The sequence below is a fragment of the Lathamus discolor genome, chromosome W (assembly GCF_037157495.1).
Source record: "Lathamus discolor isolate bLatDis1 chromosome W, bLatDis1.hap1, whole genome shotgun sequence".
In the NCBI taxonomy this organism is placed as follows: domain Eukaryota; kingdom Metazoa; phylum Chordata; class Aves; order Psittaciformes; family Psittacidae; genus Lathamus; species Lathamus discolor.
The window spans coordinates 26,037,365-26,054,314 of record NC_088908.1 but is presented as its reverse complement, the minus strand read 5'-3'; the positions used below and the strand labels follow the sequence as shown (position 1 = coordinate 26,054,314).

The 16,950-nt window shown below is 45.1% G+C and overlaps 1 protein-coding gene across 3 annotated transcripts in view; it reads right to left on the bottom strand.

Moving 5' to 3' along the window:
• The window catches only part of LOC136004216 (alanine aminotransferase 2-like), a 74,038-nt gene that overhangs the window by 33,888 nt on the left and 23,200 nt on the right, over window positions 1-16,950 (bottom strand). For all 3 annotated transcript variants that reach the window (XM_065660510.1, XM_065660511.1, XM_065660512.1), the window contains exon 2: window positions 12,477-12,566. In XM_065660510.1, the coding sequence (XP_065516582.1) occupies window positions 12,477-12,566 (90 nt within the window). The remainder of the gene's footprint in view (window positions 1-12,476; window positions 12,567-16,950) is intronic.

Below are 16,950 nucleotides of genomic sequence, written 5' to 3'. Positions count from 1 at the left end.
GACAGAAAGAAATCATTTCTTAGTTCATGGACCAATCCCTATAATGCTGGTGAGTCCATTTGCTCCATGATGTCAGGTTCCATCCCTTGTAACAGTCTTTCAGGACAGGAAAAGCTGTGTGCAGGGTTGGATCGCTGCCTGCTGATGCTGATCATTCCTTCACTGCAGAACTCGTCTGGTTCTATCAGAATTCATTCTCTGTTAGGATGATGGCTGGAGGGAAATCAGGGCCAGTTGCTGGTGACCTGAAGACATCTAGTTGATGGGCTATAAAAATACTACACAAAAAGCAGCAGCATACAATTAAGTTCATTGGCTGTTTTCCCTAAAATCAAATCCCCTTGAGCTCGAGAGAGGACGCCTTTAACACCAGAGCAGGGGAGAGATCAGCGTCCAGAAGCCTCAACTCAGAGCAGCCAGAGCTACCGAGGGAGCTTCAAGTCCTCGACAGGACCTGCCCAGGAGCCGGCAGCTCCGCTGACGGGAGCAGCTGACTCACAGGGGGCGGAGCCAGGAGAAGCGGCGAGAGATTCAAACCGGGCATCACCAACCGTTGCCGGTCAATTGCTGAGGTGAGTAGCTCGAGAGAGGACGCCTTTAACACCAGAGAGGGGGAGAGATGAGCGTCCAGGAGCCTCAACTCAGAGCAGCCAGAGCTACCGGGGGAGCTTCAAGTCCTCGACAGGACCTGCCCAGGAGCCGGCAACTCCGCTGACGTGAGCCGCTGACTCACAGGGGGCGGAGCCAGGAGCAGCAGCACCAACCCTGAGTGGTTAAAAACGTGCCCCAGGAGCGCGACGAGGCAGTTTGTGCGGGATGGTGAGCACCCGTCGCATGGACAGGGCCCGCTCTGGGAGCTCTGGTCTGGCTTCCCAGGCGGTGGCCAGCGTAGGCACCCAGACACAGCAGATGACAGGGGAGGCTGCAGTGCAGAGCTCGGAGTGTAGAGGGTGCCTGCACTGGTCTTGTGAGGGAAAGGTGCACGATGGGCAGGGATGCACTCGGTGCTCCCTGGTGGAGGTCCTCCTGCAGCAGGTGGCTGAGCTGCGGAATGCTATTAGCGGGCTTCAAGATGTCAGGGTGGCTGAGAGGAAGCAGGGCTGCTTGCTCCAGCCCCATACTGTGCAGGGGCCTCAAGCTTCCCCTCCAGCTCATGAAGGAAAGAAGGAGGCCACCAACCCGGGAAGTTGGGAATTAGTGACAAAAAAAAATAACAAAAGAAGGAGGAAAAGGACAATTAAAGGCAAGGAGCTTCCTCCTAAATCTGTTGTCCCCACGCAGAACCGCTTTGCTGTCCTGCAGGAGACTAACGAGGAAAGACACTTGCACCACAAACAGACGGATTATGCACGGGTAAAGATCTCTACTGGCACTACAAAGAAAAAGCGGCGGGTCATAGAAATAGGGGATTCTACTTTGAAAGGGACGGAAGCACTCGTCTGTCGGCCTGACCCCGTCTCGAGGGAGGTGTGCTGCCTACCGGGGCACGGATCAGGGATGTTACAGAGAGGCTGCCTGCTCTAATAAGTTCCATGGACTATTACCCACTCCTGGTGATCCATGTGGGTGCTAGGGATATAGATACTAGTAGACTGGGGACCATAAAGAAAGACTACAGAGCCCTGGGAGAGGTGGTTAGGGGCTCTGGTGCTCAGATAGTCTTTTCGTCAATTCTCCAGGACACAGGGGAGGACCAAGAAAAAGCTAGGAGGATTGGCCAGGTTAATAAATGGTTAAAAGGGTGGTGTCATAGTCAGGGGTTTGGGTGTCTTGAACATAGGACTGAAGTTCGTAGGCCAGGACTACCGGGGGCTGGTGGAGCTGCTCTAGTAAAGAAGGGGAAGAACAGTTTTGGTAGGAGGCTTGCCAGACTGGTCAAGGAGGCTTTAAACTAGATGTGTTGAGGGAGGGGGGCATCATTCCATCCCAACACACCCAGTCAGTTGCCAGAACCTATAATAAATGCTCGGAACAATGTACATATATTCCAGCTGCTCCAGCCAACAAGCCAGCTTCGATTGGAGCTCATCTAAGATGCCTCTATACAAACGCCCGTAGCATGGGGAACAAACAAGAGGAATTAGAGATGTGTACACATCTACGGGGGTATGATATAATAGGCATCACAGAAACATGGTGGGATGGCTCCTATGACTGGAGTGTTGGAATGGAAGGTTACAGGCTCTTTAGAAAAGACAGGCCTGGCAGGCGGGGAGGGGGAGTTGCCCTTTATGTTAGGGATAGGCTGGAGAGTATGGAAGTCTGTCTGGGGACAGGCGAGCAGTTTACAGAGAGTTTGTGGGTCAGGGTTAAAGGGAAAACAGCCATGGGAGACATTACTGTGGGGATCTGATACAGGCCGCCTGATCAAGGAGAACCTGTGGATGAAGCACTCTACAGACAGATAGGAAAAGCCTCACGCTCGCAGGCCCTTGTTCTCATGGGGGATTTCAACCACCCTGACATCTGTTGGAATGATGGCACTGCACAGCACAAGCAATCCAGGAGGTTCCTCGATTGTGTGGAAGACAACTTCCTTCTGCAACTAATAGAGGAGCCGACAAGGAGAGGAGCCATGCTTGACCTTGTGCTCACCAACAGGGAAGGGTTTGTTGAGAATGTGGTAGTCCAGAGCAGCCTTGGATGCAGCGATCACGAGATGGTCGAATTTGAGATCCCCGGGACAGTGAGAAGAGCGTGTAGCAAGCTCACTGCCCTGGACTTCAAAAGAGCAGACTTTGGCCTCTTCAGGAGCCTGCTTAGTAAGGTTCCATGGGATATAGCCCTGGAGGGCAGGGGGGCCCAAGACTCTTGGTTGATATTCAAGGATCCCCTGCTACAAGCTCAGGAGTGCTGCATCCCAACTAGAAGGAAGTGCAGCAGAAGGGCCAGGAGACCTCCTTGGATGGATAAGGAGCTGCTGAGGAAAATTCAAAGGAAAATAGAGGCTTATAAAAAATGGAAGCAAGGACAGGCAGCCTGAGTAGAGTACAGGGATGTTGTCCGGGAAGCTAGAGACCAGGTTAGGAAGGCTAAGGCCCAGTTAGAATTAAACTTGGCCAGGGATGTTAAGGATAACAGGAAGGGATTCTACAGGTGAGTAGCAAACAAAAAAAAGACTAGGGACAACATAGGCCCCCTGAGAGAGCTTTTGGGAGAACTGGCTACACAGGATTTGGAGAAGGCTGAGGTTCTGAATAACTTCTTTGCCACAGTCTTCACTGGCAAAGGCTCTGACTGCACCAGGTCTTAGAAGGTAGACGCAGGGACTGTGAGAATGAAGACCTTGGGCCCAATGTAAGAGAGGATCTGGTTCGAGACCATCTTAAAAATCTGAACACGCACAAGTCCCTGGGACCTAATAAAATCCATCCGCGGGTCCTGAAGGAGCTGGCAAATGAAGTTGCTAAGCCACTGTCCTTCATATTTGAAAAATCATGGCAGTCAGGTGAAGTTCCCGACGACTGGAAAAAGGGAAATATAACCCCCATTTTCAAGAAGGGGAAAATGGAAGACCCAGGGAATTACAGACCAGTCAGTCTCACCTCTTTGCCTGGCAAAATCTTGGAGCACATTCTCCTGGACAGCATGCTAAGGCACATGAAAAACAACAAGGTGCTTGGTGACAGCCAGCATGGCTTCACTAAGGGGAAATCCTGCCTGACCAATTTGGTGGCCTTCTATGATGGGGCTACAGAATTGATGGACAAGGGTAAAGCAGTTGATGTCATCTACCTGGACTTGTGCAAATCATTTGACACTGTCCCACATGACATCCTTCTCTCTAAATTGGAGAGATATAAATTTGATGGATGGACCACTCGGTGGATAAAGAACTGGCTGGATGGCCGCACACAAAGAGTTGTGGTCAATGGCTCGATGTCCGGCTGGAGACCAGTAACGAGTGGTGTCCCTCAGGGATCGGTGTTGGGACCGGTCTTGTTCAACATCTTCGTCGGCGACACGGACAGTGGGATTGAGTGCGCCCTCAGCAAGTTTGCTGAAGACACCAAGCTGTGTGGTCCGGTTGATATACTGGAGGGAAGGGATGCGATCCAGACGGACTTTGACATGCTTGTGAGGTGGGTTGATGCCAACCTTATGAAGTTCAACCAGGACAAGTGCAAGGTCCTACACCTGGGTTGGAGCAATCCCAGGCACAGCTACAGACTGGGCAAAGAAGAGATTCAGAGCGGCCCTGCAGAGAAGGACTTGGGGGTGCTGGTCGATGAGAAAATGTACATGAGCAGGCAGTGTGCGCTCACAGCCCAGAAAGCCAACCATATCCTGGGCTGCATCAAAAGGAGCGTGACCAGCAGGTCAAAAGAGGTGATCCTGCCCCTCTACTCTGCTCTTGTGAGACCTCACCTGGAGTATTGTGTGCTGTTCAACATAAAAAGGACATGGAACTGCTGGAACAAGTCCAGAGGAGGGCCACAAGGATGATCAGGGGACTGGAGCACCTCCCTTATGAGGACAGGCTGAGGAAGTTGGGGCTGTTCAGCCTGGAGAAGAGAAGGCTGCGTGGGGACCTAATAGCAGCCTTCCAGTATCTGAAGGGGGCCTATAGGGATGCTGGGGAGGGACTCTTCGTCAGGGACTGTAGTGACAGGACAAGGGGTAATGGGTTAAAACTTAAACAGGGGAAGTTTAGATTGGATATAAGGAGGAAATTCTTTCCTGTTAGGGTGGTGAGACACTGGAATCGGTTGCCCAGGGAGGTTGTGAGTGCTCCATCCCTGGCAGTGTTCAAGGCCATGTTGGATGAAGCCTTGTGTGGGATGGTTTAGTGTGAGATGTCCCTGCCCATGGCAGGGGGGTTGGAACTAGATGATCTTGAGGTCCTTTCCAACCCTAACTATTCTATGATTCTATGATTCTATGATTCTATACATTGGACTTCCCCATCTTCCCGCATTACCCACCAAGTATATCCGGGTCCCTGAGCAAAAGCAATCCCACAAGTGGGTTTGCCTTTACCTGAAGCAGGAATAACCCAGACTGTCTTCCCCAGCAAATTCTTCATGTGCACCACAGGAACTTTGTCCCCCTCTACAATATGTAAAAGTTCTGACTGGGCTGGGCCAGCTCTGTTGGCATATCCTCTGGTGCTGACTAACCAGGCGGCCTTTGGTAAGTGTGAAATGCTTGAAAGCTCCCCCACCCATTGCTCTCAGTGTGGTTTTTAACAGCCCATTTTACGGTTCAGTTTTCCCAGAGGCCGGTGCATGATAGGGGATGTGATATACCCACTCAGTGCCATGCTCTTTGGCCCAACTGTCTATAAGGTTATTCCAGAAATGAGTCCCGTTATCTGACTCAATTCTCTCTGGGGTGCCGTGTCGCCAAAAAATCTGTTTCTCAAGGCCCAGGAAAGTGTTCCGGGCAGTGGTGGGGGTCACAGCATGTTTCCAGCCATCTGCTGGTTGCTTCCACCATGGTCAGCATATGGCGCTTGCCTTGGCGGGTTGGTGGGAGTGTGATATAGTCAATCTGCCAGGCCTCCCCATATTTGTACTTCAGCCATCGTCCTCCATACCAAAGAGGCTTTAACTGTTTGGCTTGTTTAATTGAAGCACGTTTCACACTCATGAATAACATGGCCAATAGTGCCCACTGCTAAGTCCACCCCTCGTTCACGGGCCCATCTATATGTTGCATCTCTGCCCTGATGGCCTGAAGTGTCATGGGCCCACCGGGCCAAAAATAATTTACCTTTATGTTCCCAATCTGAGTTCATCTGAGCCACTTCAATCTTAGCAGCTTTATCCACTTGTTGGTTGTTCTGGTGTTCCTCAGTGGCCCAACTCTTAGGTACATGAACATCTACATGGTGTACCTTCACCACCAGGTTCTGCACCCGGGCAGCGATATCTTGCCACAGTACAGCAGCCCAGATGGGTTTACCTCTGCGTTGCCAGTTGCTCTGCTTCCATTGCTGCAACCACCCCCACAGGGCATTTGCCACCATCCATGAGTCGGTATAAAGTACTGGACACTTTTCTCATTCAGCAACGTCCAGGGCCAGCTGGATGGCTTTCACCTCAGCAAAGTGACTCGATTCGCCCTCTCCTCCAACAGTTTCTGTAACTTGCTGTCGAGGACTCCATACGGCTGCCTTCCATCTCCTATGCTTTCCCACAATACGGCAGGACCCATCAGTAAACAAGGCATACTGTTTTTAACTTTCTGACAGTTTATTATATGGTGGGGCCACTTCAGCACGCATCACCACCTCCTCTGGTGACATTCCAAAATCTTTGCCCTCTGGCCAGTCCATGATGACTTCTAGAATGCCTGGATGACTGGGATTTCCTATTCAAGCTCATTGTGTTATTAGTGCAGCGCACTTACTCCATGTAGCATCAGTTGCATGATGTGTAGAGAATACCCTGCCTTTGAACATCCAGCCCAGCCTGGGCAACCAGGGTGCCAATGAGGAGCTGTGCTTCAGTGCCAATCACTTCCAAAGCAGCTCGAACCCCTTCATATGCTGCTGGTATCTCTTTTTCAGTTGGGTTATAGCTGTGGGCAAGTTTGTCATAGTTGTGAGCAGAGGCAAGAGGCCTTGGATAGAACTCATGCTCCTTTGATTGAAATAAAGAGAGCTTGGGCCTAAACATAACCAGAGCATCTGGGGAGGCATATTAGGGAAGTAAGATTGTTGATGCTGTATAGTTTTATAGTTAGAAACAGGATGCGAAACTGCAGAATTAAGATGTTGAAAAGTTGTGGTTGGCAAGCAATGTTTAGCAAGTCGACACTGTTAACTTTTGAATGTTAGAACATTAGCCAATGGAATTGTTGTTGCTAGGCTTATGACTTAAGTTAACCTTTGAATGCTAGCCAATGGAAATGCTGTATCTAAGGAAATGACGCAAGCTGGAAGAACTCGATCGGTATATAACCCAGTGTATACGCAATAAACTGTGGCAATTGCTTGATCACATTGATCATTTCTGCATTGTCCGTGACTCCCGCGTCAAAATATAGCTGGCCTCAGATCCTTTGTATCCCCGACTCCAAAAGCCGAGGGGTCGACCTCGAGTCTCCCCTGGAGGTTTCGGCCAGAGGCTCCAGGTAGGACCATTTTTCCCGAGCTGTAGTGTACAGTACATTTTTTACATCTGGCCCAGTCCAGACTGGTCCAAGGGCTACTACATGAACTATATCGCGTTTAATTTGCTCAAAGGCTTGTTGTTGCTCAGGGCCCCATTTAAAATCATTCTTCTTCTGGGTCACATGATAGAGAGGGCTTACAATCGAAATGTAATTTGGGATGTGCATTATCCAGAACCCCACAGCACCCAAGAAAGCTTGTGTTTCTTTCTTATTAGTTGGTGGAGACATTGCTGTTATCTTGTTGATCACATCTGTGGGGATCTGTCTATGTCCATCTTGCCATTTTATTCCCAAAAATTGAATCTCCTGTGCAGGTCCCTTGACCTTACTCCGTTTTATGGCAAAACCAGCTTTCAGCAGGATTTGGATGACTTTCCTCCCTTTCTCAAAGACTTCTTCCGCTGTATCACCCCACACAATAATGTCATCAATGTACTGCAGGTGTTCTGGAGCTTGCCCCTGTTCCAGTGCAGTCTGGATCAGTCCATGGCAAATGGTAGGGCTGTGTTTCCACCCCTGGGGCAGTCGGTTCCAAGTGAAATGGACACCCCTCCAAGTGAAAGCAAACTGTGGCCTGCATTCTGCTGCCAAAGGAATTGAGAAAAATGCATTGGCAATATCAGTTGTGGCATAACACTTGGCTGCCTTTAGCTCTAATTCATACTGAAGTTCTAGCATGTCTGGTACGGCAGCACTCAATGGCGGTGTGACTTCATTCAGGCCACGATAGTCTACTGTTAGTCTCCACTCTCCGTTAGACTTTCACACTGGCCATATGGGGCTATTAAAGGGTGAGAGGGTCCTGCTGATCACTCCCTGACTCTCCAGTCTACGAATCAGCTGATGGATAAGAATCAGGGAGTCTCAGTTGGTGCGATATTGCCGCCAGTGCACTGTTGTGGTCGTGATTGGCACTTGTTGTTCTTTGACTTTCAGCAGCCCCACAACAGAAGGATCCTCTGAGAGACCAGGCAAGGTGGACAGCTGCTCAATTTCCTCAGTCTCCAAAGCAGCAATACCAAAAGCCCATCGGTACCCTTTGGGGTCTTTGAAGTACCCTCTCCTGAGACAGTCTATGCCGAGGATGCATGGAGCCTCTGGATCAGTCACAATGGGGTGCTTTTGACATTTCCTCCCAGTCAGGCTTATTTCAGCCTCCAGTACAGTCAACTCTTGGGATCCTCCTGTCACTTCAGAAATATAGATGGGTTCCACCCCTTGACTGCTTGATGGCATCAGGTTATGCTGTGCACTGTTATCTCCTAGAGCCCTATACTTCTCTGGGACTGATGTGCCAGGCCATCTGATCCACCCAGCCCAGTAAATCCGATTGTCCCCTACCTCCACCTGGCTGGAGGCAGGGCCCCTCTAATAGTCATCACAACGTTGAACACTTAAGTCACGTTGAAAGGGATTATTCTTCGTTATCACAGGAGCTGGAGTAAAGTCAGCTCTTCTACTCCATCTGGGAACCTACTCACTAGACACTGAAGCCACAGCTCTCATGGGATGATGAGTCTTGGGCCTTGCTCCCCTCTTCAATTCACTCACCCGTTCCTCCAAAGCTGAAAAAGGTTTTCCATCCCACTTCGTCATGTCTTCTCCGTGATCCCACAGGTAAAACCATAGGGTGGCCTGTGGCTTATACCACCTGTATCTTCTCTCTCAAAGAATAGGATGCCTTTTGTTAATAGCTGAGACGTGTGTTGGTACACGTGAGGAGCTGGATAAATCAGATAGATCGTCCCTCAATTGTTTGAGATCCTGGGACAGTTTTTCCACAGCTGAGATGATGGAAGGGGTGAGATTGTCTTCGAACTTTCGGAGTTTATGAATCATTTCATCTACTGTTAGTGGTACTATGTCATTCCAGGTTACTGTTGCCAATGAATGGGCATATGATGACGGTGCATTCTGTGTTAGGTTTCGCTACATGCGTCATGTACATTCGACTTCATCTGGGTCTATGGGTATATCCCCATTATTTGGCTTGATGTGATAAATCATCTCTACGATGGCTGATTCCCTCAGAGACTGGATGCCTTTGTCTAAAGTAGTCCACTTGGCTGAATGACTCATAACATCGTCCTTGTATGGAAACCTTTCTTTAACAGCTGCCAAGAGCGGCCTTTAAAGACTGAAGGACTTTTTCTCTCTTGCAATTGCTTTGTCAATTCCCCCTTCTCCAGCAAGTGATCCCAGCTGCTTGGCTTCCCTACCTTCTAGCTTGTGACCATTGGCCCCATTGTCCCAGCATCGGAGCAACCAGGTGATGATGTGCTCCCCTGGTTGACGGGTAAAATCTTTTCGCATATTCCATAGCTCGGTTGAGGTCCGAGGTTGAGAAGTCACCTCTTCTTCTTCTTCTTCATCATGTGATGATGACTCCTGATCAGATGCTGGACTGGGTGGTGAATACATCGTTTCTTCATCTTGCTTCCCCCTTCTTGCCTCTTTTTTGCTTTTTCTCTTGCTTACAGGGGCAACTGATATTGGCACGAATTGGTCCTCTGATTTAGCTGCAGTGATTATCACTGTGCTTTGAGTAGCAACTGTACTTGTCGCTGGGGGTGGTGTAGCTGCTGTGCTTGGAACTGGGGTAGCTGCGCTGACTGTTGTAGACGAAGTTTGAGTAGCTGCTGTACTTGTCGCTGGGGCAGCTACGCTGTCCATTGCTGGGGTAGCTGCGCTGTCCATTGCAGCCAAAGTTTGGGTAGCGACTGTACTTGTCGCTGGGGGTGGTGTAGCTGCTGTGCTTGGATCTGGAGTAGCTGCGCTGACTGTTGCTTTGCCCTCATATGCAGGGGCATTTTTTTCCTTTTGAAGGTGCTGGATAGTGTTGAACAAGGGCCTGTAAGCATAGGCCAAGCCCCAGCACGTTGCCATGATTTGTCCTTCTCTGGTATGGCCATACTGTCCACACACCTCATTTAAGTGTTTTACTAATTCTTCCGGATTTTGCACTTGTTCAATGGTGAAATTCCAAAGTACTGGAGGGGCCCACTGACCTAGATACTTGCCCATACTATCCAACACACCCTGCCACTCATGGCTGTCCAGCCTCGGGGAAAATCTCTTGGTCCTCCTATATTGTCGTTTAACCCCAGACAAGGCCCAAACCTGACTCTGCTTAACTCTTGAAATCAGATGAAATGGTCGTGGGCAAAACATACTCTGTATGCGTGCCAACATGGTGATCCCCATCACAATCAGCAAACAGGTCTCAACAGTATTAAAAGGCCATTGAAAAACTTCAAAACTCTCAAATGATGCTTTAAATGGTCTGGGAGCAGGGCTGGGAGGGTAAAAGAATGTCTCCTTCACAGGTTGACCACCCGAGGAGAAAAAAGATGTGTAATTGCTAAGCACTTTTATTATATACCTCCCAAAGTATGAAGGTTGTGACCACACTGAGAACATAAGCCAGATCAGTTTCACGATCGATGATTCTATTGTGTTACAAGTCTTTACCATAAAGTACAATGAGACAAGAACCTTAGCCCAAGCCCCACACTTGAAAAACATTACCACAGCAAATACCGGCTCTAAGTAAGGGACGATATACTGAGACTGTGAGATCAAGAGGAACAATTCTGAGAGCCAATAAATCAGCGTTGTGACAAGTGACTATTAATCTAAAACAATGAATGCTTATCACAAATACGATTAGACACACTCTGGTCAGATCTGTTGTGATCTCAACCCCTCGTGCACCACGTTGAGCGCCAAAAAGTACTGTTGTGGTTTAAACCAAGCCACACAGCTCGTTCACTCACTCCCCCCCCCCCCCTTCTCCCTCTTTCTTTCCTTCCCCCCCCCCCCCCTGGAGGGGTGGGGAGGAGAATCAAGAGAATGTAACTCCCACAGGTTGAGATAAGGACAGCCCAGGAACTAAGGTATAACACAAATCACTACTGCTACCACCAATTATAATAATGATAAGAGAAAATAACAAGGGAAGAGAATACAATACCACCCGCTGAACGAGTTCAACCCCCCTGAAGAGAGCCCGTACCCTTCTGGGTAACTCCCAGTTACCTCCCTGGGCATGACGTGCTGGGGTATGGAATACCTCCTTGGCTAGCTTGGGTCAGGTGTCCTGTCTCTGCTTCCTCCCGTCCTCCCCTCATCCCTGGTAGAGCATGAGACTCACAAAGTCCTTGGTCAGACTAAAACATTTGTGTTATCAGCTCTGTTCCCAAGCCGAAAGTCAAAACACAGTGCTGCAGCAGCTACTAAGGAGAAAAATGACTTCTACTGCTGAACCCAGGACACCTTCCCAGAAATAACTTATAGTTATTACTAATTTGAATTTGTATGAAATAATTAACTAAAAAAGAAGTGGTGATATAGAACATAGTAAAAGTAGAAACATGACCTAGCAGAATTAATTTTATGAAGGAATGTAAGACACAAAGAATCTAGATGGCAGGGGGGTTGGAACTAGATGATCTTAATGTCCTTTCCAACCCGAACTATTCTATGATTCTATATCTGAGATCAGATTAATTTGTTCCAGTCTGTCATTTTTATGCTTATATGGTGTGATATGGATAGGCTGTTGTCATCTTCTGGGACAGTGACTGAATAATTAATCCATGTGTGCACACAGTCATGGAGAGGAAGAATTTCCCATTTACCCAGTATTTTATTTAATAACATTGGTTCTGAATAATTTGTAAGAAGCTCTGGTCTTCCTAGTTTGCCAGCAGTTTGCTGTATAGCTCAATTTTATAATCTCATCACCTGGACCCCCAGTTTGATAGGGTTTCAGTTTGTCTTGGAACTCTGAATTTACATTATTATAGACTGTGGATATTACATGTGTGTGTAAGGGATGCTCAGTAAATAGTGTAATACTAGTTTTAAATTTTGCTTGTGTTTTAGGAATAATACACAAAGGTGAATTCTGTTGTAGTCTTTCCTAAAAGTTAACCGACCAGAGGTAAAATGTGCAAGATCAGCAACATTACAACCCAACTGCATGAAGACCTTAAACTGTCAGATGAAGAAAGGCATTTGCTTTTTTCTTTGAAGACAACCACTTTCTTTTTTGAAGTGCACTATTCATAATGAATGTGCAGACTGATAACATAGGAGAATTGTCCGGAGAATGTATGGATGGGGAATAATATGAAACATAAGGAAAGCTACTGTGTTGAAAGAGGACGCTGAGCAAGCAAGGTATAGGACTTCAACTCAGAAATCAAAATCTGTAATTCTTTACAAAAGAACTATGTTCAGTCTAAGTGCATCTAGGGAATCATTTATGCTACTACACACACCAGACAGATTTTAAGGCATTCTTGGTAATCTAATAAAAAAATAAGAATAATATTTTATAATATTCTTACCTGACGAAGGAAGGTGATTGGCCTCTGTCCCATTGCATGTGCATCTCCAATGTTGGCTTTAATTACTTCAGTAAAAGGTTTTTTGATTCCCTAAAAAGAGATTATTCACAATGCACTGTTAGGGATGAAGTAGATGATAAGGAATTCCTCTTTTTTGGTATCTATCTGTCATATGGCTGCAACTAAAGAATGCTTAATCTCAGAACAAATAGAGTGTTTAATGTAAAGCTTAAGACATTTCTTTACTTATTTCTTTACTGTCAGTAAATCTTAAATGCTTTACATAAAAGACGCTGACCTTTAGTACTTTCAAGAGTAAAAACAGTAAAGATACTGCTTGCTTATTTGTTTTCTGTTTAGATTAAATATTCATTGTGTGATGACCCCATTTTTCCATACATATGTTTTACAAAATATATCATAGTGAGGCCCTATATGAAAAACAGCAGAAGTGCTAAATAATCGCCATGAAAACTTAAAAGCTTCCTAATCTTGGAAATCTGAACAGAGAGCTGTTTTTCATGTGAGGGACTGGATACATCAGTTGACATCAGAAAACAGTTGATGAATGCTGATTTGGAGAAAACTCCAGGAACAAACTTGCCAACAAAGTTTTCAAGCTGACAAGCAGGTATTCTTTATTGTGGCACCGGGAGACATGGGGGATAGCTCCTCCTAACATGAGTCTCTCTGTTGCTACACAAGCCGTCCTTATATAGTCCCTGGGCATACATACATTACGTCATTTTCCAGAAAGTTCCTCACATGCATACAGAATTGTGGTGGTGGTCTCTGAGGGTCGTTTACTTCTTCCAACAATCTTCATCACTTCTGGCAGCCTTTGGAGCACGCGCAGTAGATGCTCATACCAGTTTAATTGGTTCGTTAGCACCAGAGACATAATAATCCTCCTGTCCTCCTACTTATCAGTTAAACTGTAGCCCATCCTGGACACATGCCATTCCCAGATACTCCTTATCCCTGTGTCCTGTTCTTCTAGACTGTTTTTCTTAAAACTATGTCAACTATAACAATTTATCTTGTACAAGAATGCTCAGTGTGTTCTCTAGCTGCATTCTATTTTTTTTTCTATGTATCATGCACTTTAGTAATTTTCCATTGCTACTGTCACAAAGCCATCAAACTTAACATTACTTAAAACTAATTCTAAAGGTTTATATATTCCATTTTGTGATTTTGTGTCCCCCTTCTCTTTATGCTGATTAGCAATCACAGCTCTTTTAAAAGTGAAATAAAGGGGAAAAAATACAAGGAACTGACTGGTAGAAAAAACCAAAACCACACCATTGATTTCAATAAAGCATTAACTTAAAGGAAAGGCCAACATTACAAGAAGAATAAATAAGGTGGGCAAAAAAAAATTTATAGCTTTTCTAATTTTCTAATGTATATTTAAGTATGAGAGATAGTAGAGAGACTTTCTAACAGCGACAGAAATTCCACATGGACTAATGAATTGCAAAATTAGACCAATTCATTTTCTATACACAATTATCTATAACATACTACTCTGGCTGTGGACTGAACTCACAAAGCCTCTTCCTGTCCCGTATATTTACAGCAAGTTATTGGATTTGGATATAGAACATGTGGCTGACAAGCCTTAACTAATTTTTGCTTTTCTACCATGGATTATGTGTTAAGACTTCAAAGACAAACCAGAAACCAGATGTGCAAAGGTAACAATCACCAAAATATTAGTAGTCACCAAGGATGCAAATTCACAGATATACCAAGATTTGGACATGTACAGCTGTGTAATGTGGCCGAGAGGTTATGTGATAATGTGATTCAAATCCTCAATACAGATCCAGTCCATCATTTAACTGATAGCATTTAGGTTTTTCTTTTGCAGTAGACATAGGTAGTTAGAAATGGCATTAAGACAAGAGAGTTGGACTTTCATGACCCTGACTCAAATGGGTTATTTTTATAGGGCCTTAAATTTAGCAGGATTTAAAAAAAAAAAAACCAAAAACGAAAACAGCACAAAAAAAAAAACCCAACCAAGCCTTCACTTAAAATAATTGAAAGTGACACACAGACTCTATCATGTCATTTGCTTTTATGTTTGCTGATCTAAGCAAGTGCTTAAATAAGAGTTGTATTTCAACCTTAAATAAGGAAATAAGAATAGGGATGCCAGATAAAATTACAGGTATCTGAGGCTGAAGTTTAGCAATTTGTGAGTAAAGCAAGCAGCTAGAAATAGGTTCTTTTCAAACTATCTGGGGTCCACCGATAGCTAAACATTATTTCATTCTAATTTGAAAATAAGCAGGAAAAGAAGCATAGAAACATGTAGAAGAACAAATTCAGTTTGCCTGAAAGTAAGAAAAGTTCCCACAGATTGTGTTTGCATTTGGTCCTTCTTACAGCAAACAGAATCAGTCTCACTAGATTTGCACAGCAAATCAAATTTGGTAAAGAATAAGGGATAAATTATTTTCCTTACATTAGGCAGTCTAAAAAAACACAGCAGTCCTCAGTAATAAATGAAATGAAAATATCTTGTTTTACCAGATTAAAACCAGAACAAACCTCTAATAACATAAATACATTATGTTAGACAAATTAGATGGGTTTTGCACACAAATAAATACTATAGTGATCTGCAATAAAAAATAGCTGCTTCGTTGGTTATTGAAATGCTGAAAGGCACTCCGCATTTCATAATGCACCTGTGGAATTTTTATAGTGGTACAGCCTTTACAACAAGGTAACAGACCTTTTTGGTGTCCACGTCAAGTTTATTGTGAATTATTTCATAGCTTATTAGCATGAATACCATGCAGATCTCTGCTAGTGCCCAACTCGGTGTTTATGCCATCACTGCCTTTGGGCATCAACTGCAGGTATATAGTCAGCACCTACTCCATAAACCCCACACTACCTTTGCTACTAAATGATTGATCTGGAGAAAATAGAAAAACATACATAACAGTTATCTTACTGTAAAGTCTTAGTAGAGAAAGAATAATGAGGTTTTCTCTGCTGTACACACTGCTCCTACATACCTGCTTAAAGGGATGTGGTCCTCTTGACTAACTTGTATTTCTTGGTCTCAGCTACAAGAGATGTTGCCTTTTTTGTCTTTCAAAAGAGAGATATGTTTTTAAATAACTGGGGCCTTCGCCTTCCCTGACATGCATTATTAATATCAGCAATTGTTTAGAACTGTCTTCACAAGATTCACTATATCCCCTCTTAGTGAAATGTAGAAAAAAATGGTTGACTACTCAGGTTTTTTCTCATCTTCTTCTATTGATTCCCAGTGTTTCTATGGAAAGGAATATCATAAGTTGTATAGATTTATGTTTGATTCCTCCATATAAAAAATCCCATCTTAGCATTTCAGAAAGAAGGAACAGGAAACAATAAAAGGCAAGAACAATTGTCAAATGTTAATGAGTCAAAGTTTCAAAGCAAATCAGAAGCTGCATCAAGGGAAGTCTAGACAGTGCCTATGACTCTGCAGATGAGTTCAAGGTGGAATTCACTCAAATCCTTAAGACAGAGTAGCATTAGTCACTGGTTACTTGTGTTACGGTTTCTCCTATGGTGATGGCACTAGTGTGCATGAGTATCCAAGGGAAGATTAACATCAAATACATTTTGGAAAGTCTATGAAAAAAGATCTGTATGAAAGGAGGAAGTGTGAATGTGATGTTGATAACTTCAACATCAGGTTGTAGAACAGTCAGAAACATGCTGCAACAGGACATAGTTTGTCAGGGCAAGATTTATTTCACTGCAGAAGGCTAAGCAGTCTTAGACCACGTCAGCAACATGCCTGTGCCAAGACAATTTATGCCCCTGACAAGACAAGGAACATATAGAGGGGGGCAGAAACTAGGCCATTAAATTGTTTTGCTTTCTTCTAGTGATAGAGAGCTGCCCCCATATTCTCCCCTGTTCATGTGCTCTCATATTTTCTGTCTCTTACATCCACTCTCTCTCTCAGTACAATCAGGCTTTCAAGGTGTGTTGTTGAGGCAGTCTGACTGGATTGTAACTACTTTCTGCCAGCAGGCAGAGATTTGGAAAAGTGAAGCTTTCAGAACAAGAGCTCTAATAACAAACTTGAGAGCATTAAGTACCAGACTGATACTCATGTCTACTGAAGAGGGTATGAATCACATGAAGGAGGAAAAACAATCCCCAGCCCTTCAAAACAACCACTGCTACAACTTTCTGCCTTTTGTGACACCTCACACTGTCCTAACGACCTGATTCAGCCTCATCTTGGGAACAAAGCCAATCTGCTGCCATTCTTTTGAAATTGTTAGCAAAGGAGCCCCTTGTAGTAGCCATTTTAACAGCTGAAGAAGCCTTCTTGCACTTCTAAATTCAATTGTAAAGTAGAAAATACAAAAATGCCTTTTTTTTTTTATTTGGAATAAGTTCTTTGGAGATCAGTTCCTTCAGCAGTTAGTTCTGTCACTCTCTTCAG